Here is a 25,293-nt window from a genome sequence, read left to right on the forward strand (position 1 = left end):
GCACTTGCATCATGCAGGCATGACTCACTCTATGGGAGCCTCAACTGCCACTTGTGCAAACAACAGACTCCAGGGAGGTAACAAAAGAGTGTTCGCCTTCCTTAGTACTGCCGGCATTAGGGGAAGTGGGGCTGCAGTCACCAAACCTGACTTGAGCCCTCTGCCAGATTTGGAGACTCTTTCTGCAAACAGCTCTGTGTTCTGGGTATGCAACTCCCTCCTGCTATCATTGGCAGGGGTGCTCAGCACTGTTTGGAAATAAAGCCAGGCTCTTCCCACGCTTTGTCTAGTGCCAACTGAAGTGGATAGAAATCACTTTTTCTAGAAGTTGTTGCAGCAGCCAAGAATCCTGAATTATGAGCCAGTGGTGGTGTGCTGGTTAGCGTTGGACTAGGACCTGAGAAACCAGGGTTCGAATCCCCACTCGGCCATGAAGCTCACTGGGTGACCTTGGGCCAGTCACTTACTCTCAACCTAACCTACTTCACAGGGTTGTTGTGGGGATTAAATGAGGAAAGGGAGAATCATGTAAGCACCTTGAGTTCCATAGAGGAAAAGGTGCAATATAAATGCAATAAATAAAAACAAATGCCACGTGTGCAGTCTGACTAGAGACCCTCAAAATACATGTAGCTGCAAGCAAAACGTCAGGAGACGGTTCAGCATGTCCAAACTAGTTAGCACAGCAAATATGGAGCACACAGAATTCCATGGCCCTCATAGGCTCCTTAATGTGATGTGGCCAAGATGCCACTTTTTTGTTACCAGACAGACACACCAACATGTGCCAGGCAGCCTCTGCACAGCCTTTGATTCACTTTGTAAACTTGCTCCATCAGGTGAAGGGGATGTGTTAACATTTCCTGCAGTACAGATGAGTCACGTGCATGCGATGGGGTGAAAGGGTAGCTGTGGGCCCCACATTGCTGCAATATTCAGCACACATTAAGATGGATCCACACAAACATTAACTCTTTTGGGCTGTAGATTTTGGGAAGAAAACCAAAGCTGGTGCAGACAGGCAGGCTGTCTGCTGTGTCCTCAGTGGCCCTGGAAAGCTCTGAATCATCAGCCCAAAGGCATTTAAGTCCAGCTCCTCTCCTGTGCCAGTTACCCCTCAACATGTGCTAGGCAAGTCAGCAGACTTGGCAGGAAGAGCAGCTTTCAATGCCTGCTGGAGGAAGGCGGGGATGCTGCTCTTTCATCTGCCTAGAGAGTAGCTGAACTAAATGGTGCGAAATAACAGGTGGCCTGTTGCCAACACAGTACCTATTTTGTGGGGAAGATGGTGGAGAAGCTGCAGAACTGCAAGTGTTCCTGGATGACACTGGTTATCAGGATCCAGGTTTAGGCCTGGTTTTGGGAATGAATTGGCCTTGGTCACCTTGATGGATGACCTGTAATGGGAGAAATATGGCGATACATGGCCCTGTTACAATTGCTTGGTATCTCGGCAGCTTTAGATAGCATTGGCCAGGGTAACCTACTGGATCACCTGAGTGGGATGGGTGATGAAGACACTATATTAGTGGTTCCACTCATACTTGCTTGGTTGTGTCCAGACAATAACACTGGGTGGGGGACTGCTCTTTGACATTGTTCTGGCATTGATATACAAAGCCCTGAGCAACTCGGGCCTAAAATACCTGAAGCCTGAACTGTTATATTCCAGCTTGACCACTGAAATCCAGAGGGGTGATGTTAGTTGTCCCCCAATGTTACAGACCGACATTTAGAAACCAGACATTTAGCACCACTGGTCACATAGCCTCTGATGTACCTGCTTACTCTGCGCCTTGGAACCTTACTTCTGTACCAAACTGACTTATGCATTAAAACCTTTGGAAGAAATGGTGTTGAGAGTTCTAGTTCCTCATCCAGCTGAGAGCCAGGACAATCCCCAAGCATTGCTTATCCATGGTGCAAACCATTCTCTCATAACAAAAGAGCCATAGTTAGCAGCAACCTGCCTCATAGTACCTGCTGCCCACTTTGGAGTGGGGCTGCCAGTTCAACTAACTAATGCCCATGGGTGAAACGCAAGGGGGAACTGAGCAACAGTTATGGGATGTTAGTAAGGCTGCAGCTGCCCTCCTCCATTATTTTCAGAAGAGAAGGCATTACAGTCTACACATGTGCTTCTGGCACAAAGAGACGATGCCCAGCAGCTGTATTATGAACTGAATGCACTCTGTCAGATGCAACTTCAGATCAAACAAGAGGATGAGTGAGAGAAGGGCTCAATGACAGGTTTATGCTTTGCAATCCTTGGGCATCTCCTACTGGAAAGATGTAATGCAGCAGAACTAAGAAAGCTCTCTCTGCCCATGGCTTTGGAAAACCACCACCATTAGTCAGCACTGGGCTAAATCAGACTCCTACAACTCCCATTAGTCCCACCCAGCATGAGAAATAGCCAGGGATAATGTGAAGTGTAGTCCAGCCTCTGGAGGGCACCAGGGTGGAAAAGGCTAGGCAAGATTGACCAAGTTCCTGATACTACTACTACATGTTCATATTGCATTATTGAGGTTCTAGAGCCAGCGTGGTGTAGCGATTAGTGTTGGGCTAAGACCTGGGGGACCAGGGTGCAAATCCTCACTCAGCCATGACATTGGGCCAGTCACTTATTTAGCCTAACCTACCTCACAGGGCTGTTGTGGGGATGAAATGGGGGAAGAGAACTGTATATGCCACCTTGTGCTCCTTGGAGGAAAGGTGAGATATAAATGTAAGTAAGTAAGTAAGTAAGTAAATAAAGAGTCAAACTCTGTACAAGGACTGAGTGCTCTCTCATTTGTAATTTAACCTTGGCTCAGCTGCTACTTTTCTCAGTCTGCAAATCCTTGTTAAAGAGGGATGATATGAGGATTTTCAATGTACAAAAAGCTGCTGGTTGGTCTGGTGAGAAACAGTTTGTAAAAGGAAAGTGGATCTTAAAATTTTGTAAACAGTTTATTTGGAAAAAAGAGGCTGAAGAAGGTGAAGAGAGTATTAGTCCACAGAAAGCAAGAATCCTATTTGTTGCTAAGGTCAGTTGTATTCAAACTTATTCTTACAAAGAGACCTAATGACCACTTCCCCTTTCTATAGAAAAGTTTGGTGAACTCTTGAACTCAGGAAGTGCAGCCAGGTAAGGCATCTAGAAAAATCAGGGAGGGTTGTCTACAGGTCACTTCTAATCTCAGTCCAGAAAAATGTGCTTCTTCATCAGGAGTACAAGCAATGTCAGGCTGAGTTTGGGGCACATGGCAAATCCAGGGCACTAGCCTGCTCATTTGTAGCTCTGCTTAAGGAACTCCTTCCTGCCCCTGTCTCGGCCACCAAAAGTGCGAACTCTGTGAATGAGCTGCAGCTGTTTCTCAATGGTGGTCGTGATGTCCATGTCATCAGGGATGTGGACGTAGCGGATGTTCCTTCCCGTCACAAACAGATCATCCAGCCAGGTGGAATGGCCACACCGGTCAGTGAACGTCGCCTCGGCCAGGCGGATGTTCATGAAGGCGTCAACATTGGTGATGCGGCCCACAGCCATGCTCTCGTCCCGCAGCTCCACAGTGGTGACGTGTCCGTGGAGGCCCTGCAGCAGGATGACAAGGCTGTTCTCCGAGATGGTGCGCTCCTTCACGGAGTGGCTGATCTCCATGGCTTGGCACCACCTGATGGCGGGAACAGAAATAGGAGGAAGACGAGAGTTCAGTGAGTTAGCCCCATTAATCGCTTTCTCGTGCTATATAGAGAACGGGTCTGTGCTTGTTCTGTGCCAACCATGGAATTCAGCTCATGATTTTAAAATCACAGTTCTTGTTCGTTTTGCTTGGAGAGTACACAGGTGAAACCTCAAAACCCAAACTGAGGCTCTGCAGGATCTCTAAAGCCACCTAAGCAAGCTTCAGTACAGAACTCTGTGTGCTGGTTGGCCTCTCCTTAGCAGCCAGGCAGTAAGAATCAAAAGGGGCTGAGCCCATGATCTATCATCTGCCCCAAAGAATCTGCACATGCCCAGAGGCCAACTGCTCAGCAACCAAACATTCTCACTTGGAAGGAGCAGCAGTAAAATAGTGAGAAAGCTGAATTTCTTCTCTTTCCCATAATGTATCTATGTATACTGTGTGTGCTTCAGTGTAAGTTGCTGCAAGACCTGTTTGGTGACAAGTAACTAGTAAGTTTAGTGCATAAATGAAAATAAATAAATGGCAGACCTGGTGCCAGGGCCACTGAGAGAGGAACACTGTTATACTGGGTCCAGACTCTTGAGCTTTCTTTCTTTCTTTCTTTCTTTCTTTCTTTCTTTCTTTCTGTGTGTTTTTTAAATTGAATTTAACACTTGTAGAAGGAAAGTGTGGAAGCAAAATGTGTGGGCATTTGAAGCAACTGCTATTTGAAGCAATTGCTTTGTGATATGAGCCTATTCCTGCCTATCTGTTTTTAGCCAATGAGTACAGTCACAGCTGTGACCCATAAGTGCTGTGGGCAAATACATACACAGAGAAGAACCCTCAAACTTGGAAGCCTTTAAGAAAAAGGATTGGGCAAATCGACAGAGAAGGCTGTTGATGCTTCTTAGCCATGATGGAGGCCAGGCTCTGCCTCCACAGCCTGAGGCAGAAGTGTTTCTTAACGCCAGCTGCTGGAAACAGCAGGAGGGTGTGTGTGCTGCTATTGCCCTCCGGTCCTGCTCTGGGGTTTTCCCATTGGGGGTATCTGTTTGGCCACTGTGAGATGAGGACACTGGGCTAGATTGGCCCCCTGTGTCTCAATCTAGCTGCAGCCGGGCTGTTCTGATGTTCTTCTGTAAAACAACTTCCAAGTGGCCCAAAGAGTCCCTCTCACCAAGGAGGTGGCCTTCTAGTGGGGAAGAGGGCCCGATCCACTCATGGGGCCTGCTGGGCCGCAGGAAATCATGTGGGCGCAGAAAGCAGGCAGACAGGCAGGAGAAGCAGACCCAGGGGCTCATGAGAGGGGTTCCCAGCATGAGCTGCCCTGGCATGGGTGTAGCCAAGGGGTCAGGTAGGGGCAGCTGCCCCCTTCAATAAAAATAAATAAAAATACATGGAGGGGGCAGAACCTCTGTTAGCTAACAAATGGCCATGCCCCCTAGGCCTGCTCCTGGCTGCCTAACTCTCGCTCTGTCTCGCTCTCCGGCCTTTCGCTCCGCGAGCAAAGCCAGGAAAGGGGAAAGGGCAGCTCGTGGCGGCTCCTGATCCGAATCGGGTCCCGTGCAGAGGAGGCGCGCACAGCGGAGTCTCCGCTCGCCTACCTGTCTTGGATCTCCCGCCTCCTCGCCCAGCGCAAAAGCAGAAGCACGCGTGCGCAATCGACAGGCGGCTTAATCAGAGACTTCGCTCCTCATTCGCCGGTTCTAAGCCCAACCGGAAGAAAGTGGAGCAGCCCCATTGGCCATAATGGAAGAAAAGGCGGGGCTCGAGGTGGGGAAGCTGGCTTGTGATTGCTCCGTTGCTTCCGCCCGTAGCTGGTGCGCTCGGAGATTCGCTTTCCGCCCTGAAAGTGACGCGAAGAAGCCACCTAAAAGCTGGAGAGGTTGTAGTTTCGGCGGTGTTGATGGGCTCCTTTGCTCCAACTCAAAGCCGCCTTAACTCTCAACTAAGCATGCTCAGAATTGCCGGTATCCGGGTGTGATTTTACGAATCACAGTAACATCAGGCTGCAATCAAGTATTTTGGAGCAACCCTTGTTGAGCAGGGTAATGCTTCCTGCCCGGTAAACATGGATAAGATTTAGTTAACTACACATGACGAGCTGTGTGTTTTTATACACACATTAATGGTAGTAATGGATTTATAGTTAGCTTATAATAAAAGTAGAACTATCTTCTCTATTAAGCAGCTTTTGTTCTGTGCAAATAGGCTAGATCTAGTTCACCAGAAGCGGTTTAGTCATGCTGGCCACATGACCCGGAAGCTGTCTGCGGACAAATGCCGGCTCCCTTAGCCTATAGAGCGAGATGAGCATGCAACCCCTGAGTTGTTCGCGACTGGACCTAACGGTCAGAGGTACCTCTACCTTAGTTAGAGTCTATTTGCGAGTCCTATGCAAACTCACTTAATATGAATGCATCAGCTCCACAGAGACTCATCAACCATTTTACCAAACTTGCAGGCAGTTCCATCAGCCTGATGACGAACATCCTGGGTCAGGACATCGCCAGCACTCCATGCATTAGCACTGGTGATCACACGCTTGAGATGGTAGACTGTTTTGTCTATCTGGATTTCACCATAACCAGCAGCCTCCATGAATGCTGAGCTGGACAAGCATACTGGCAATACAGCTACGACAATGTGATGCTAACATCCCATACCAAGATAAAGGTCTATCATACTTGTGTGTTGAGCAAGCTGCTTATGGAAGTGAGTCATGGGCAACTTAGAATTGTCAGGAGCGACTTCTCAACGCCTTTCATGTGTGCTGTGTCAGGAAGCTTTTGGGTATCATCAGGGACGTGCTCTATGGGGAAATGGCTTCAGGCACCAGGCCTGTTGGCCAACCAACTCTGTGTTACAAAAGATGTCTGCAAACGTAACATGAAGGCTGGCAGCATTAACCCCACCTTGCAGAACACTGGAGTGCCTGGAGATAGACAGTCAGGTTGTGTATCCATAGCAGTGACCAGAGGAGGAAAGACCACTGGGAAGAGTGTAGAGAGAAGAAACGCCATAGTGTATCTGCACCAGCACCACCAGATGCCTTCATCTGACCCAGCTGCAACAAAATGACTCTCTTGTATTAGTCTCAACAGCCACGGCAGGTGCTGCAACCATCCAATAGATTAGCTTGACCCCCAAAGGCACACTCCTTCACTGTCTCCTGAGACAGATGGATGCCAACAACAATACTTAAACCATGCTGTCCCACAATCAGAATTGTTAAGGTTTTTGCCAATAGGGCTGCTGTGCCTTTAACAGCTGCAAAAGCAGCAGAAATTCATCAGTGGGAGAGGCATCTAGGGCAGCCTTCACAAACCTGGTGCCCTTCAGATGCTGTTGGACTACAACTTCCACCAGCCCCAGTTGTAGTATGGCAACACCTGGAGGGCACCAGGCTGATATAGGGAAATAAACAGTGGCAACTCTAGTAAGAGTGTTTTTTCTCTCCTCTGTCAATGTATGTCTACGGGGATTTTCAGAGCTTGCAATCCTCTGCACACTTACTGGGAGGAAACCCTACTGAACAGAGGGGGATTTGCTTATGAGTAAACTTCTGGACTTGGCATGTGAGGCGGTGGGTTATCACAGGACAGGTGGGGTGGAGAGAGCCTTAAAAGGTAAGTGATAAAAAAGGCAAAAGGACATCTTGTTTCTGGTCTTTATTGCTGCAACTAAAAAGACCTTGGTTGCAACACCATTAAAAACTTGGTCCCCATAAACAAAATGAAGGAACTGGTCTTTCTGCTCATGTTATAACACACTCACAAACTTAACTAGTGATATAACACAGTTTGGACCTTTAATTAGGAAGCCTATAGAGGGAATCTGTGTATGCACACAGGACATAAGTGCCCACTTTCTTTCCAGATGCTCCAGCTTCTAACTCTGGGAGGCACAATCTAGGTCCTTATTAGCACAGGGATGAAGCTGCTATTTGACCATGACCCCATTTCACCAAAGCCAGAGACAGAATTGGTCAAACACATCTAAGCAACATCCAGCCTTAGTGACCCAACAAAAATGGATGACCTTGGTAATTGCTCTGTTCTACAGGAGGCTGACAGCCAGGTGCTCTCCTCCTCAAGATGGGAGAGACTTGCATTCATGCTCAGCATCCAGCTCATCCATCATTGCCAACAAGTCAGCACCCTTGCTGATCCTCTCCTTCGGTTCTTCTGCGACCTCGAACTCTCCCATGATGCGAGCCAGCTCCTCATTCCGTTGAGGGTCCTATTTAAAAGAGTCCAATTGGTTCTACTTATGGGAGAACATAAATCATAAATTTGACAATTCAATACTTTATTTTCAGTAACCAGCTTTAAAAAATCAATTTAACCTCAGTTGCCAGAAGCAACAAAACACCATAGTTTTGATTTTAAGAGCATCAAAATGTTCCTCTGAAAATCAAAAGGAGCTTTGACTGCTGTGAGGGCAGCAAAAAGCATTCTTGGTTCTCAAACACCAAGCTCCAAGTACATAACACACACCTCATATGAAACTCACTACCCACAAGATGTGGCAATGGCTACTGGTCAAGTTGGTTTCAAGGGGACTAGTCAGTTTTTATGATTATCAATAATAAATATTAAAAGCAAAAAGAAGGAAACTAGACAAATTCATCAAAAAGCGCAAGTTATCACTGGCTCTATGGAACTTCTGTTTTCAAAGGCAGCACACCATCTAAGATGCAGGGAACAAATATCACTGGAGTGCTTTTGTTCTGCCAGGTTCTGACCAGACACTGTTCGAAACAGTATGCTAGTATACAGAGGCTCATGTTCAGATTCAGCACGGTTTTTCTCAATTATGTTCACAGAATGTGGTGGCTTCTCTCCCCCACACTCCCCATGTGTTATCTTCTTTTCATCTTTTATGCAGGCTGATCAGGCAGAAGAGAGATTCTGCCGTGCAGTCAAGAGTTCTGTGAAACTCAAATGCTTGCATGCCCAACTAAAATTACCCCTCCCCAAGTTCCTTACCTATTTTGTTATTTTCTGGAAGTAACATAGCAGCAAACATCAATAACAATACACTTCACCAAATGCACATTCCTTTAGTTTGAAAACTATTCAGCTTACTCTCGAAATGAGAGGCTAGGGGGCAATGACTGCATACCTTGTCTGCTTGTATGTTGATAACTTGATACAATAATTCCTCTGGGCGGGTCAGTGCAGCATGTCTTGAGGAAAATAATAAAGAGCTGTCACAGAATTGTAGAGTTGGAAGGTGAGATGAGAGTCATCTAGTCCAACCCCCTGTGATGAAGGAATCTCAACTAAACCAGCCATGATTAAATGCTATTCATTTGCAGACAGAATGCTACAAATGCAATCTGTTTGGTAAGCTGTAATGCCTCTAGCAGCTTTTCACATATCTCACTTGTTTGAATTTTTAATGAATAGCAATTCCCTGACAATTGCTCCCCATTGCTGCATCTGATGAGCCTTTTCTGCAATAATGGTACTAATTAAAGAAGGTTCTGCAGCAAAGGTTCCCAAAAGGAAGGGGGGGTGTCATGCAAGGGCTTCAGTACGTGCCTCTCACCCACGGATTGATTCAACTAGATGGCTGAACGGCCAGCTCTCACCCACACCACCAATAAAGCAAGTGAGACTAATCATACTCTTCCTCCTCATCTGTGGTGAAGAGATTCAGCCGGAAACCAGCCTCGTTGCCAAGGGGCTTCTTGATGTCCAGGCTTCCCATGAGTCTGGCCAAGAAGTTCAGCTCTTCTTTTGCGAGAGGGTTTGGAGCAGTATTCTCCTACATGGAACAAGAGTGGGTCTGTTACACGGAGAGGCAACCAATGGCAGTATTGGAAGAGCTTTGTTCACAAGGGTTGTGGCCTCCTAGCACTATAAAGGTGCAACAAAGCGGTCTGCTGGGGCTCTGGCATCTTGGTTGAAAGCAGCTTTGCAACTGACATTTTTGAAATTGGGACATAAAAGAGCATACTGTATATGGTTGTAGCAGAGTATGTTCTGGCATGGAAATTAATGTGCCTGAGATAGGCATGATTGTTGATTTCAATGAGCCTTCTTTGAGTATGATTAGCATTGGATACAACTTATGCACATATCATAAAAAACGTCTAGCATAATCTATAAAGCCAGCTCATTGCTCCGGAGGTTATCAGTTATCTCCACAGAATTAATGGCAGCAACATGCAACTTACAGAATATGAATTACTGGGAGTTATTTTGGTGTGAAACTCATAATTAAGTGGACATCTAAATCTCTCTCTCTCGCTCTGGAGATCACTGGGATGAGATGTTTATGTGTGGCCTTGGCTCAAAGTACTCTCTGTCCCCAATAGTCTCTCAGCCCTCAATGCTCTTAAGAAAAAACCAACACTGGCTTATAGAAGTTGCATTCAGCAACAGATCAAAAGAAAAGAAACTGATCAAAAGAGAAGACCAGAAAAAAACAAACTACAAGTTGAAAAGATATGATTAAGGATGCTCTGTCTGAGCAAAATGGCATCTAGAGAGAAGGACTGATTATATTACTAAAGGATACAGGATCCTAATCTGAAACAGAAAACATTTAGGTAGCAAAGTGGTTTTCTGAACAGCACTACTTAAGAGCAGCCCTCTCCAACATGGCATCCTCCAGATATTTTGGACTACAAATCTCACAGCCCCTAATCACTGGCTGTTTGCAGCTGTTGGGAATTGTAATCCAAGAACATCTGGAGGCACCAAATTGGGAAAGGTTGATTAGGAAGGTAGACTAAAGATACTGACCTTTACACGAGATGCCAAATTTTTGGCTGCCCCCGACATGTCTGTCTCTACAGGCCGACTGATGCTGTATCTAGAGGCAATTGGTAAAGGCTTATAGTAGACACAAAGGAAAACTGCAGAGAGCCCCCAACTAAAATGTGGCTTTGCATTCCATGGCTTACATGTTTGTTCCCAATTTGATTACTCTGTCTCCGTAGAGGTCGAATGAGCCTTCTCGATATGGAAGCTGGTAATTTCCACCACTGACGAACTCAGTCCTCTTAATTTCATCCCCTTTACTGTTGAAAAGTCTGAAAATTGCAAAATTGAAGCACTGTAGTGACTTCTAGTGCTTTTGTGAACAAGGAAAAATAACCCTCTATCTCACAGAACAGATGGGAGAGTTAATAAAGGGCAATTTGCTGGCCTAAGGCAGTGCACATACACTCTTTCCTCTACTCCCAGCAGGTTTGTCTCAGTCAGATGACCCATGCAGCCTGGCACTAGGAATTCTCCTTAAGATTGGGATAGATGGTTAACTAGGTGCAGCTCATCTATCTAGTGGCTACATGGAAAAAGCAGGGTGCAAGGTAGAGAGGTCTAAGATTCACCTGATGAGCCCTGGAACCTCTGTTCCCCAAGGAACTGGACCTGAGGTTGGCAGTACAAAATGCCCATTTGAGTTCTGTACTTTATCTTTGAGGAGGATGGAAACCTGTGGAGGAAGCACAAAACTTTGTAAAGTGGTCTTGCTTAGAAAGAATTTCTGCCCAAGACCTCCTTATTCCTGTATCACATCATGCAACTTCACCCAGGGATCCTTGCTCTTCTATCACAAGCTCCTGATGTGTAAAAATGAAAAAGCCACCCACCCTGATGTGTATGTCCTGGAAGAAGATGAGCAATGTCTGCCGGATGAGCTGAAGTTCGCCAGCAGAGAGAGAGCCGTATGTCTGCGGAAGAAAATCAGAATAAATCCTTGCTGCTGCTTTAGCATTATTCAAGTGTATGATTCACATGGATGTTTAAGTGCATCCTCATAGCTGTGGGCAGAAAATTATTTCCATTTTGGTGACAGGCAACTGAGAAAGAGCAACTTGCCCTGAGGACACCCCAGTGGTTATTTAGTTGCTGCTGGGATTTTAAACCAGGTCTCCCAGATTCAAGTAAACTTAAATAGAAATCTAACCCCCAGTAAAACATGCTTCTTTTATGAAATCACGAATCCATTTCAAAACTTTTGTTACTTTTTGAATATTATTAATATCAGTACTGCAACACTGATATAACCCTGGTAACGAGACATGCTTGCATTGTATTTTACTCAGTTGTCTTATTTCTGTTTTCACTGGTGAAATCTCCAGACTTACAGTGCAGCAGCTTGAAGGGAGAGCACACTACACAGTAGAAAACCAATGAGGGCATGCTCCAATATGTTTTGCCTTCGTATCATTTCCCCCCATAGTTGTACATACATTTGAATGGAATCTAAAAGGTATGGTGTGCTCTTACATCAATGAGTTTCCTAAAGGTTGCATCAACCTGGGCCAGAGTTTTGGGTGCTTCATAAATGAAATCTTTGATAGCATCCAGGTGGTTGAAAGTGATGAGTAAAATGTCTTTGGGCCGAGGGCAGAGTAGAACTTGGTACTTGAATGCCATGGTCATTAGATCGTAGAGCTACAAAGTAAGGAAACTGGAATTAGTTAAATCACAGAGCCCAGGCTGAGCCTTATTAGATATTAATCAGCTGTTTTCTTGTGCAGTTGGTTGGATTTTATTCTGTGAGCCATTCTAATAGGAGTCTGTGCTTGGTTAGACCTGTCTTGATCTTGCTCTAGTTGTCACTGCAGTTTCTTCGCCTTCAGCTCCCTTGTGTACCTAAGCTGCCATTCTCTCGATTCAGCTATCACTTTCCTTTATCCCTCAATTTTTCCTGAATGTTAGTGTGAGAATACTAGTTTCATTTGACAGCACTTGTTGATAGAGAGTTACCTGAATTCCCCATAAGACATTGGGGGAAACAGAAAGGTTCATCCTCACCTTATCCATACTGGGTGCATTCAGTCTCATGATTGAGGCATGAACCAGACGCTCAAAAACTGTCCTCAGGGCCTTCCTGGAATAGAGCTCCTGCGGCTTAAACAGCTCGTCCATAAACTTTTTATTGAATATACCCCCTATGATGTCATTCATAACTGAAAAGACAAAAGATTCAAATTTATCACAAATGGATCGGCTTTGCTTTTGTTTCACAGGAAGACACAGACAGTTATAGCTGAGGAGGGACTTGCAAAGGCCACTCTCCACTGAAACACACCATGCCCCACAAATGTCTTCTGTGCAAGGCTGTGATCCTCTCCAAATCCCCTTCAGTTCAAGGAAACTTGCACAGAAGCCATTCCCAGCCTTTGTCAGCAGTGCTGGTAAAGATACAGGATCTGGAAACGTTTCCTTTTCTTAGTAATGAGACACGGTTGCCCTCATTGAAACTACTGTTTCCAAATTCAATAAATTCCAAGAGTAGAACAGCAGATTATGGTAATCTGAAACAATTCGTCTTCTTTTGCATTTGCAAACTGCATCCATTCTTTTTCTTCTGCAAACATTTTATAGAGGCTCCCGAATCCATGGTAAGTAAATTGTGGTAGAAGAGAATCACAACACCCTGTCCCTCATTGTTTAATCATTTGCAGTTGGGCTGATAACCACAACCAAATACTGAGAAGTACATAAAATGATTGAAACAATATTCAGATGTAGTGGTCAGGGTTACTATTGCCAGAGGTACTACACCAGTAATACTCAAGCACTAGATGTTATTTCTTTTACATTCAATACCCAGTAGCGTGCAAGCAGAGTTGGCTACAAAGAATCTCTCATGTACCATAGTAGGTATCCCTACTGCTAAGAAAATGATATTTGGCCATGTAGATGAGCCAAGTTTTGAACACTGGAGAGAATCACTGTAAAAACCAGTCTTAGAAATGACTGTGTACCTGTGTGCAGAGAAAGGGTTAAAATATTTCACCAAAATGTCAAAATTCTCCATTTATCAACACCAGATCTTAGGTGCCTGGGATCTTCCTAGTCAAGCTAAAAGTAAATACAGTTTCCTGTATGGGTCCTAGCTGCTACAGAAACCATATTCATGTGGATACCAATAAAGTCTGAGTTTAAAAGGTTTCAATCCTGATCTGTTCCCCAGTGCTGTCCCTTCCTCACATGCCCTGGTTGAAGTGGACAAAGGCAAACTCTCCTGGTTGCCTATGCCTTCACTGGAAGTTTTTAAACAGAGGTTGGATGGGCCATCTGCCTGGGACTTTTAGCAGTGATTCCTGCATTGAAGGGGGCTGGACTAAATGACCCTTGGGGTCCTTTCCAACTCTACAATTCTGAGATTCTATGCCCAGTCACAAAGTCTTTTCCAGCTCCCATTTTCATTCTGCCTTGTGCTAAGTAGCAGCAGTTGTTCAATCTAGTATCCAGCAGGTGTTGCTAAGCACAGAGAGACAAGGATGGATAAGCAGAGCTTTTAGTGATGCAATTCTCTCTCTGATGCAATCCTTAACAAAGCTGTAGTAAACTCTCCTTCAGTGTATGCTTCTAAAGAGACTTGACAGAGTTCTGCTTCTGTGCTTCTCTGTCAGCCCCAGCCAGGAAAATTCTCTAGTAGTTTGGAATTGGACAGAAACATGATCACACCAAATAGTGACCTCTGACATTTTGCACTGTATTCGTGTAACTGAATGAGATAGTACATTGCATCACTGTCCCAAAATATAAGTCACTAGGGGTGGTAGAAGATTAGGATGCTTACCAGCCAGTTTTCCTCTCAACCCTCAGGGTGGCACAGGGTGTTTAGTGCCAGTTGAGTGACTAAACTTTGGGTTGGTAAATGAAAGTGGAGAAATCCTGCATTGTTCTATGATCCACACCAGAATCCTGTGGTGGAATTGCTTTTTTTCTTTTCTTTTTCACTCCTAAACAGTTTTGTTTATTAAGCCACCACCAATTAAGACTACCTAGTACAGTCGCTATACACAGCATTTAGGGTAGCCATTAGCCATAAGTGGTTAACAATTCCTCCATACCAAATCCACTGGTCTGGCCTCCTGTGACACACAGGCAAATGCAGGTGGGCTAAAATTCAGCCACTAAACAGCATTTTAAAAAACCACAGACTCCCTCGTTCCCTCATTTACCTGCAGACTGCTATGCATCTGAGCAATAGAAACAGAGATCTTGTAGCATTTGGGGGTTATGTTGGGTTACACAGTTTACTTGGGGGGAAAACACACCTGGTGGTTTCTTCAGCTCAACCCATTCCAGGTATTAAGCATGATGCAGAAAAGCACGATGCAATATAAAGATATGCAATAATGCCATACTAAAGCAGCAGCAAATTTTGGGATTTAATGAGGAAAGTTGTGGATTAAAAGACATAGTTCAAGGCAGAGAACTGGATTTATTTCTGTAGTATGGAAGGAAGAGAGCAAGAACCACAGGATACACTCTGCCTGCATACTGCTCATAGTATGCTTGTACAGCTGCTCCTTTGTCAACAGAGATGTTCAGCAATCAGTTGAGCTACTACCTAAGATGAATTTTCCAATAAGTTTTTTTCCAAGGCGCTAGTGAATTATTTTTATGTTTCAGGATCATTCCTGCCTGTTTTTAAAATGCAGAAAGCCCTAGTCAAGCATTCAATTGTTCATCAATTACACCTGCTACAGAAGTGTTGAAGCAGCTGGGAACACCATGCAGCTGTGTGTATGTACAACATGCCACTAAAAATGCTGTCAGTCAAAATTTTAGTCATTAGTCAAGTTTTTACAGGAGTTCACTATCATTAGAGGTTCCGCATAGAGGTTTAATTTACAATCGGTATATAAATTTTGTTAGAGAAATAAAATAAAACCACTGCAATCAACACACAGAAGGCCTGTAGGCAGTTCATAGGTTTTAAAAGCACATCCTAATACATATGTGCACTTTGACAGTCTACTGCATTTATGGCTTGTTCTTGGTTCCTGTTCAGCTATAGCAAAATCTTTCAACTCTGTATGTCGCCTGTTTCAGTTAGACAGAAGGCAGTTGAGGGTTGTGGCTGTTGATGGGTTAAAAAAAAAAAGGTCACTTGACTAATCCAATATTGTCAAATAATGGTCAAGTATTTTCAAAGCATTGATATTAAAGAAAGAAGACAGTCATCAACCAATTTCATACTCATACTAATTACAACAAAATTAGAAAACTTTTACTTTAAAAAGGGGAATGAATGATTTATTTTTAATACATATTTATTTTGGGTTCTTCTCCAGAAACTGAGGGCAGTCTGCCCATCCCTCAGTGTGTTCTCACAACAGACCTATGTGTGACTTAACCAAAATCGCCTAATGACTTTCTTGGCTGAGTGAGGATCTGAATCTGCGTCTTCCTAGTCCTAGTTTGACACTTTACTCATCAATGACTGCTTCTGCTCCTGTTTGGAACTGCCTGTTAAAGAAGGTAGAGTGTGGAAAGTGTTTTGATGTGGAGTTTGTCACTAGCAAGCAACCCTCGTGCCTGCTCCTGCTAACAAATGATAACCTAATCAAATAAAAAAAAAATGACAAGTTGCCATATTCACAATGGTATTCTTCAAATATTTGATAATATGTGACCAGAGTCAAATAACAGGCAATCTTGCAAGCAGAAGGTCCCAGGTTCAATCCCCAATCTCCATGTAGGGCTGGGAGACCCCTGCCTGAAATTCTGGAGAGCCGCTGCCAGTCAGTGAGGACAATACTGAGCTAGAAGAACCATAGTCTGACTCCGTATAAGGCAGCTTCCCAGGTTCCTAACGGTTGCCCAGCGTGCCAACACTACTATAAGTTACTTAAACTAAAGTCATAAGAATTGACCAACGAGGGTTCAATGAATTTCTTTCAGGATTTGCTATAAATGTGGTACATAATGTTGTCAGTTACCCGAGCTCCAGAAATATAATGCTGCTGGTCTGAAGAGATCTTCCAATAGCATGCCAGAAGATACTGTGTATGCATAGTTTGGAATCTCAGTGAGAGAAAAAAAACTCTTTGTGCAGGGGGCTAAAAATGTTACAGTACCTCGTCTCCTGTCCACATCAGTCCATTCATCTACACGAAGCATAAAACAGAAAAAATGACGGGTCAAGTACTAAGAACAACAAACTGACAAGCAGGATGAAAGAGGGGAAATAAGTAAAAAAGAATCCAACAGTACTTAGTACCCTGCTGCATTAGAGCTGCAAAGCAAAGGAGAGCTTTCAACTAATATTTTAAAGTGGCAAAAAAAAAAAAAAAGCCATAATGTGTGGAGGGTAGGGGTGATATACAGGAATTATAAAAATGGACCTATGACACTTCTGTAAACTCACTCCACACATTGTGGGTGAAAGAGGCTTATTTTCCCAGCATAAAATCTGGTGAAAAGGCAAAGTATTGCAACAGCTGCACAGCCTTGATGTGGAGCATTCACTTCAAACAAATGAGATACAACAGAATTAATTGCACTAACTGCTCAAAATGACTGTGCTGACTGCCGAGCATTGTCAGATCCACATAGACGAGTTACTGTGCTAGAGCAACTCCAATACTTCTGAGCAAATGTAATCTGTACAAAGCCATTGTCCCATACTTAAGTCTGCAGGGTAGAAAAAAAATGATACATGCATGCTGGATCACCAAGAACGTAACAATATTTGTTTCCCACCTTTCCTCTTGAGTTCAGCCACTTGTCCAGTAAGCTGTATGACAAATTGAACTCATGCTATTTACCAGCCCAAGATTTAAACACATGCGTATCAGTAGCTTGGAATTTTAAGCATTTCTGCAGTAGAATTAGTATACTATAGGATGTGATGCTGGTGCCTAGAGAATGGAAATCTTTTTCTAGTCCTGTTCACCTGCATCTGAATGTCAACCATGACTTACATTATTATTTTTTTCTTTTACATTTCCTTTCAATGGTCTGTTTCTAGTACAGCATGCCCTCAACTTATATGAGGGTTATGTTCCAGGGATCACACCTAAAGTCAAAATCAATGTGTGTAACCCCCCGCCCAAGTGTGTAAAGCTGAATGTGCATAAGTTAAATTTGTGTAAGTTGCGGGTACCTTGCACATCAGGAGCAACATTCACCTTTCAATGTTAGCCCTATATGCTCATGCCCAAGAAGCAGCAAAGCTGTTCTTCAAGTACCTAGGAAGCAGATCAGACAAACCTTCCCCCCAACCTTGAAATGGCGGGGGGATTGTCCATAAAATATGCTGTTCTTCCAAAATGCTCCGAGGGACTCCAAAGTGTAGCATGACTGCAGCTCCAAGTGGGAGGGAAGGGTCTCGACATGTCCACTAATGGGTAGTGGCATACTATGGCAAAGGAAATTGTGGAATCCTGCATAGGACTTATTTCTAGAGAATTCCATTACAATGCTAAACATTTCCAGCATTCAGCATTCCACCATGTGGAAATATTCTCCCCTCTCAATGTTCCCAAGTACTTCTAATGTGGCAATGTCTTCAGAAATGTTGATCCTAACAAGGTTACCAGTCACTTTAAGACATAGAACTTAAAACTGTCTGCACAAGTTGTCATTCAGATATGGTGGCAGAACTTTATAAAGGCTGTTTCACATTCAACATCATTTTATTATTGTACAAAGTTGCCTGGTCAGAATATTGTAAGTCACCCAGGAGGTTGTAATCTGTGACAGGGGGGAAGTACATTCCTCTGAAAAGCTGCTCTAGGTAGCACACCTTGGCTGGCCAGAAAATTTACTTGCAACTAAAGGTATGTAAAGGTAAAGGTGAAGGGACCCCTGACCGTTAGGTCCAGTCGTGGACAACTGGGGTTGTGGCGCTCATCTCACTTTATTGGCCGAAGGGAGCCAGCGTACAGCTTTTGGGTCATGTGGCCAGCATGACTAAGCTGCTTCTGGCAAACCAGAGCAGCGCACGGAAACACCGTTTACCTTCCCGCCGGAGCAGTACCTATTTATCTACTTGCACTTTGATATGCTTTCGAACTGCTAGGTGGGCAGGAGCTGGACTGAGCAATGGGAGCTCACCCCGTGGCGGGGATTCAAACGAACCGTTGACCTTCTGATCGGCAAGCCCTAGGCTCTGTGGTTTAGACCACAACGCCACCTGCGTTGAAAGCATGTAAGAGCCATCAAATAAATGATTTTGAAATGATGTTCAAAATTAAAGCTACAAGGAATTTGTCTGATATGGGGATTCAGGAGAGTGTGGTATTAACAGTTGCCAGGCTCTGGAAATTGAGAAAGTTAGTTTGTGCAAGGAAGCAATTTCTTGAATGGCTCATGGATTGTGTAGAGAATGATCTCTAGTTACAGAGCCCCAACACCCATACTTCGGGGGTTTTTTAAGGTAAGACCTTCTCCCAGCTCTTGGAACAAGACTGGAGAGATGTTTTATACAGTGAATAGGAAAGAAGGGACTCCCTACACACTCACAATAAAAGCTTGGCTTTGCACTGGGAGATGGTTGGAGAACAGCCACCTTTCAACTCCCTCTGACTCATGGCTGGAGAACCTGTGGCCCTCCAGATGTTGCAGGACTACAACTCCCATCATCCCAGACCAATGGGCATGTTGGCGGGAGCTAATGGGGATTGCAGTCTGACAACAAGTGGAGGGCCACCCCTGCTCTAACCACACATGATCAGGTGACTTGATTTGCCTACCTCAACAGGTATTCGGAAATGTACACCCCTCCTCGAGAGGTCTGGAGGGTGGCAACACAAAAACTGTCCCTTTCAGCAGTGGTTCCCTGCCTGTGGAATGCTCTCCCCAGGGAAGTGCACCTGGCGCCTTCATTATACACCTTTAGGCGCCAGGCAAAAACGTTCCTTTTTAAACAGGCCTTTGGTTGATCTGATTTGACATCCTTTGCCCTTTTAAAATGTGGCACTTTTTTTGGGGGGGGGTGTGTTTTTATTTTGATTATATATATTGTGGTTTTTATGTTGCTCTTTTGTGTGAACCGCCATGAGACCTCCGGGTATAGGGTGGTATATAAATTCAATTAATAATAATAATGATAATAAAGACCCAAGACGTAAGTGGGCGAGATACTATGTCACACTAAGGTGTGCAGAGCCTTCCCTAATTTGGTGCCCTCCAGATGTTTGGGGCTACAACTCTCATTGGGCCCAGCACCATTCGGTCGTAAGTCCAAAACATCTGGACGAGACGCATGTTCGGAATGGCAGCAGATGCGCGTTGCCAAAAAATGGTCCTCACAGCTTCGGGCAGGGTGTCTTTCACCCTCGTCGTGGCACTCGCCCCTCCCAACCGAATAGTCGTTATGAGGAACTCAATCACACCAGCCCCCTCCCCCACCCCGTTAAATGACAGCCTCGCCCCGCGTTGTAGCCGGAGAGGAAAGGGGTGTGTGGGGGGGGTGAGAGAGAGAGCGCGGTATAGGCGGGGCCCCTCCCAGACCTTGGCGCGCCTTGTCTCCCGGGATGCTTTGCGCGCGCAGCCGCTGGTCCACGATGTAGAGCATCTCCCCGCCCAGGTTGAGGACGAGCAACGGCAGCGTCCTCAGCGACATGGCCGCGGCTTCCGTCCAGGAGACAAGCTGTGGCTGCGACTCTGGTTGCGGCTGCTGCTACGAAGGCAGCGGCCCCGTTGCCTGGACAACGCCACCGCCAATCGGGAGGCTGCTTGCTGGCAGGTCTCGTCTCCTTTTAAAGGCGGATCTTAGGTCTCCGCCCACAACTTCCCTAGATGGGCTTACGGCCCGCCCTCTCATCCTCTTTCCCGCCCTCTCATCCGCTGGTGTATAATCGAGACGGAGTCGGATGTTAATAAGATGAGCTTTTTATTGGCGCATGCGCAGCTCAGGATGCAGTGTCCAGTTCTTGCCCCGCAGATCTGAAACACACAAGGAAAGTGGGGAAGATTTAGTAATAATAATAATAATTTAGAAGCTTCATGCGAATTGGCAAAAATGACCATGAATATCAGAGATCAAGAGGACCATAAATTTACTAAAGAATGGGGAATTTTTAAAAGTTACTTGAAAGAGCACTGTAAACAATTGAAAACATTGGCAGGATTTTAAAAACACTGCAATGAAGCGAGAATTATGATAAAAAGTGAGTTTTAAGAAATATGGATAATATGATACAATTCAGTTTGAAAAGAATACCTGGGGAAACCATGGAGGGGTGGAGGGAAGTTCGGGGATTCTGAGAATCCTATTTGTAAACTGATTATGATTTGTGTATGATGTCAAATGCTAAAAGTGAAAATGAATAAAAAAACTTTAAAATAAAAAAATAGAAGCGTCATGTGAGGGAAAGGGTGAGGCTAAGCCCTTCTAGTCGCAGCCCTAAGGCTCCTGGGAAGGAGAAAGTCGTTACCATTTGCAGCCCAATCCCCACACGCGTTCTTCAGGCAGTTTCATACGCTAAACACATTTAGTGACACAAATACACAACTGACAGGGTGCAAAAGTCAGGCCTGGCTCCGCCTTCTTGCCTCAATCAATGAAGTTTCCTTCCAAATGCATAGCCGCCTCCCTTGTTCTTTTACTCATCCCTTGTTCTTTTACTCAAATTGCAGGCTATCACTGAAAAGACCCTGTCTCTAATGCCCACCAGCGAAATTGATCTGGCAGGTGAAGACATGAACACGGCCCCTGACGCAGATTCTCAATGTCCAGGCAGGCTCTTGGAGCTTAGGCTACAAATGTGCAAATGTGAAAGAGAGAGAGAAACTTCTATCCACTTTCTCCACAGTGTGGATAATTTTATAAATCTATCATGTGTCTCTCCTCCTTTCTCCCTCCTAAATGGCAAAAGTCAAAGTTTCGCAATTTAAGCACTATCAGAATTTAAACAGTGTGATTTCCCTGCTTCAGCACTAACCAATTGCAAGTGGACTCAAATACAGTTGTTCCATGGATCTCAAACGCCTTGGCTCCCGAACAAATCAGCTCCGGAATGTTTGAAACCCGGAAGTGAGTTTTTCGGTTTTCGAATATTCTTTTGGAACCCGAACGTCTGACGCGGGTTCTGTGGCGTTTTCTGCAGCCAATCAGAAGCCGCGCTTTGGTTTCTGAACGTTTTGGAAGTCGAACGGACTTCTGGAATGGATTCTGTTCGACTTCCAAGGTATGACTGTACAGTGGTACCTTGGGTTACATACGCTTCAGGTTACATACGCTTCAGGTTACAGACTCCGCTAACCCAGAAATAGTACCTTGGGTTAAGAACTTTGCTTCAGGATGAGAACAGAAATTGTGCTCCGGTGGTGCGGCAGCAGCAGGAGGCCCCATTAGCTAAAGTGGTGCTTCAGGTTAAGAACAGTTTCAGGTTAAGAATGGACTTCCGGAACGAATTAAGTACGTAACCAGAGGTACCACTGTATTCCCTTTAGGCATCTGACTGAAATCTGTGCTTAGAGATCGTCGGATTCTGACAGAATTTTTGTCCTGGAGGGAAAAATATGCCAGTGCTCCTTTTCCATCAAGACCCACCTTTGCCCCTCCATTTCCTTATTTAGTCAGAGAGCGGGTGTGCACTTCACGGCCCATGCGGCACAACTCACACAGGCCACAAAGACACATTGACATGGCATCCCTAAAAACAGTGCCCTGTATGATTCAAACAAAGAAAAGAGATTTAATGAGACATAGCACCTCAAATCTGGAATACATTTTTGCTCCACATACACTCCTTCAAGCCTTGCACACAGGCAGTTCTTTAGAAACATACAATGAGCCAGTAGACAGGATCAGCTTAATGTGGGCATGAGGCACATGCAGGTGTCATATTCTGGCTAAGATGCTGAGGTATGAACCTCCAAGGCAGTCCCTTGGAATCTCATCTCTCAGAATCAGAATTAGATAGGATAATACTTTCCAGCCTCACATGACTGTTGTAAGGATCACAAGAAAATGTACATGAAGCCCTTTGGATGCTCCGAAGCATTACAATACTAAATATTAATAGTATGAAAATCAGATCATGCACAGGAGAAAGATATACCCAATACATTTGTTTAAAAATGGTATCCTCTCTTCTTCCAAGAAGTTCACATTGACATTTTGCTGCACAACCATCCCATGAGGTAGGCTAGGATGAAAAATAGCAATTTTTCCATAGCTACCCATAAAGCTTCCTAGCCAAGTAGGGATTTGAAAGAGGGCAACATGCTACAGTACTTGAGTGTGTTCACAGTGACCATTGACTGCTGGACAAGTCACTATTTCTATAGGGTTTCCACTTAACTACTGGAAGTTTGGGATTCTAGCACCACTTTACTCCTGTTTCCCCTGAAAGAAGCAGTTCATATGGTTCAGGAGTAGCGTGGGCTGTCTGGTGAAAACAGTTACCTAGTGTGTTGTGGGCTCCTAAGGGAGGAAGAGTGAGACAGCAGATAAAGAAATGTCTTCCTCTGCCTTCAGTCAAAACAGAGACAGGGATCGCTATTTTCAATAAACCCTGCTGAAGCGCCTATATGGGGAAAAAAATCAAAGATGACATACTTCACAGTTTATACTACAGCTTTTGAAAAAGAGTCCAAACATCTATAAACGTCAGGCGAGCATTGAACCAACCTGCTCACACTATACAGTGGAAGAATGAATTGTTCAGCAAAAGAGAGAAGAGGTGAGAATGCTTTGTAGGTGGCAAGGAGAAGTCCAACCCAATGAAAAATCAATATTGTCCTCCTTGCCAATTTCTACCACCACTGAGATATGAAGCTATTTAACCAGGACCTGTTCTTCTGTTCTGCTTGTTGCACTCACCACAGCACTTCTAACTTCCTCTGCAACATGACAAAGGCTTTTGTAATGCTACCCTTTGGATGGAATGAAAGACAACCTGGGCTGTTGAGAAAAAGCTGGAAATAGTTATCTGTGGTGTTGCAAAAGCAACAGAAATAATGTCTGCTGTGTTTTGTAATGAAACAAGGCAGTTCCAGGCCTCGGAACAAACTGTTCCCTGCTGTTTGTGTTCAAACTGCTGGAGACAATATGGTGCAATTTATCACCTAGAATTATTAAAGAGTTGGAAGGGACCATGAGGGTCATCTAGTCCAACCCCATGCAATACAGGAATCACAACTAAAGCATCCATGACAGATGGTCATCCAACCTCTGCTTAAAAACATCTGTTGAAGCAGCCTAGAATAGCATCAGCATTAGCTTTTTTTCCTCCTTGATGCCTTGCCCCATAATATTATTCATTCCTCTCCCAGCCAGCTCTGATAAAGGTAGAGGATTTGGGGAGAGGAGAAGCAGTGAAACTCAGTGTTAGAGCATCTTCTTTGCATGCAAAAGTTCCAGGTTCAATCCCCAGCAACTCCAGGTAGGGCTGGGAATGTCTTCATCCTGAAGCCCTGTACAGCAGCTGCCAGTCAGTGTAGACAGTACTAAGCTAGATGGACCCAATGGTCAGACTCAGTATAAGGCAGCTTCCTATGTTCCTAAGAGACAGAGAGTTTGCAAAACAGAGGAGTAATCCCTCATTTGCATGATGCCTCTTTGCTGCTATCTGCCCTTGACGGAGGATATTAAGGGGTGGCCCCTCCCTGAGTCCCAGGTCCTTTCTCTTTGGCCTCCCCCCCCCCGCTTATTTAAATCTTTCATTTTTAAAGAAAGCATTGTTTACCACAAGGGTGGGAACATGTTGCCCTCCATAAGTTGTTCCGCAACAACTCTCTTTATCCCTAACCACTAGCTATGCTGACTGGGTCTGATGGGAGTTGGAGTCCAACAACATCTAGAGGGCCACAGCCAGGGCTGTCTTAAGCATATCTGGCGCTGTGGTGCAAAGATCCCTCTGCCCCCCCCCCCCCGTTTCCCAGAGTTGTCAACCTTTTTTAAGGGGGGGACCCCAGAGTTGTTGACCGTGTTTTTTTAGGGAGCTGACACCATGCTTACACATTATCTCTAACAAGCCCTTGGAACAAAATAAAATGAAAAGGCAGAAGAAAATCTAATGAAGTCCTCAATTCCAAAGCAAGACTCATTCAAGACTCAGCAGTTCTGCTAATTCATCCTCATGATTCAAATCACCACATTTCAAAAAGTCAAAGCAATCACCAGTTTGTTGTTCTTTAAATAAATTGATAAAGACACAGAGAATGAAGTTCCTGGCCAATTTGTGTTTAAGTACAAAACCGAAGTTTTCAAATATTGTGGGGGGTGGGTGGGGTGGGTGTGGGTGTAAAGCAGTGACATCCTGAACCTAAAAAGGACCCTAAACTTGGGTCAGCCCTAACTGCACTTACCTGAGAGTAAGCCCTGCTGAATCTATTAGGACCTTGAAACCCGCCCCCCTCTTTAAAGGACTTTTTGTTGGTGTTTGTTTGTTTTTAACCACTAACTGCATGGAGAGCACACTCTCAGGTCCATCCTTACCTCCGAACTGAGTCCTAATGGTAGTGCGCCCCCCCCAGCTTTCTCCTCCCACCGCCCCAAATCTGAATGAATCCATCCACCTTTTTCCTCGAAGGAAGGGGTAGGGGGCTGACATTATCAGCACCCCTCCCCCTCCCGGCCCCCTGCGCTGGGCAGCTCAGGGTCGCTTGCCACGCAGGCTTCCTCAGCAGTCCTGCTACTGCCATGGGGCGGGCAGGAGGGAGAAGGGTGCCGTGTAGCTTTGTGCACCACCACCGCTGCCTCCTCTCCCAGGCAGGAAGCGAGAGAGTGCAGCTGGCCGTAGGAAGAGCCGCCACCACTCAGCATGCCCTCGGAGCTGTTCCCGGTCGGTCCCGGACTCCCGCTGCTGGGTGCCCCTGATGGGCTGGTGCCGTGGCACAGGGCGCCACTAAACCTAATGGGTAAGATGGCCCTGGCCGCAGCGGCCCCACCTCTGGCTTAAAGGGTAGCTGGG

The 25,293-nt window shown here is 45.1% G+C and overlaps 2 protein-coding genes and 1 long non-coding RNA gene across 4 annotated transcripts; 1 reads left to right on the forward strand and 2 right to left on the reverse strand.

Moving 5' to 3' along the window:
* Positions 1 to 2,936: 2,936 nt before the first annotated feature.
* Positions 2,937 to 5,321, reverse strand: LSM10 (LSM10, U7 small nuclear RNA associated). Its single transcript, XM_081017100.1, has 2 exons — positions 5,261 to 5,321; positions 2,937 to 3,659 (listed from the first exon to the last, which is right to left on the reverse strand). The coding sequence occupies exon 2, from the start codon at positions 3,644 to 3,646 to the stop codon at positions 3,275 to 3,277; it is 372 nt and encodes a 123-aa protein (XP_080873226.1). The 5' UTR covers positions 3,647 to 3,659; positions 5,261 to 5,321; the 3' UTR covers positions 2,937 to 3,274.
* Positions 5,322 to 5,453: 132 nt separating this feature from the next.
* On the forward strand, positions 5,454 to 16,020 carry LOC308483343. Its single transcript, XR_013989635.1, has 3 exons — positions 5,454 to 5,721; positions 6,121 to 6,371; positions 15,718 to 16,020. It is a non-coding gene; the product is annotated as an uncharacterized lncRNA (long non-coding RNA).
* OSCP1 (organic solute carrier partner 1) lies at positions 7,313 to 20,086 on the reverse strand. Of its 2 annotated transcripts, XM_081017054.1 has the most exons (11): positions 19,883 to 20,086; positions 16,504 to 16,533; positions 12,437 to 12,591; positions 11,906 to 12,073; positions 11,266 to 11,346; positions 11,005 to 11,108; positions 10,576 to 10,704; positions 10,415 to 10,484; positions 9,292 to 9,431; positions 8,784 to 8,847; positions 7,313 to 7,898 (listed from the first exon to the last, which is right to left on the reverse strand). In XM_081017054.1, exons 1-11 carry the CDS (start codon positions 19,992 to 19,994, stop codon positions 7,749 to 7,751), a joined length of 1,203 nt encoding a protein of 400 aa, XP_080873180.1. In that variant the 5' UTR covers positions 19,995 to 20,086; the 3' UTR covers positions 7,313 to 7,748. The 2 variants fall into 2 exon arrangements, with proteins under 2 accessions (XP_080873180.1, XP_080873181.1); XM_081017055.1 differs by lacking the exon at positions 16,504 to 16,533 and having other exon boundaries at positions 19,883 to 20,083.
* Positions 20,087 to 25,293: the final 5,207 nt, after the last annotated feature.

This window comes from Podarcis pityusensis, assembly GCF_964106645.2.
Source record: "Podarcis pityusensis genome assembly, chromosome: 8".
NCBI lineage: Eukaryota > Metazoa > Chordata > Lepidosauria > Squamata > Lacertidae > Podarcis > Podarcis pityusensis.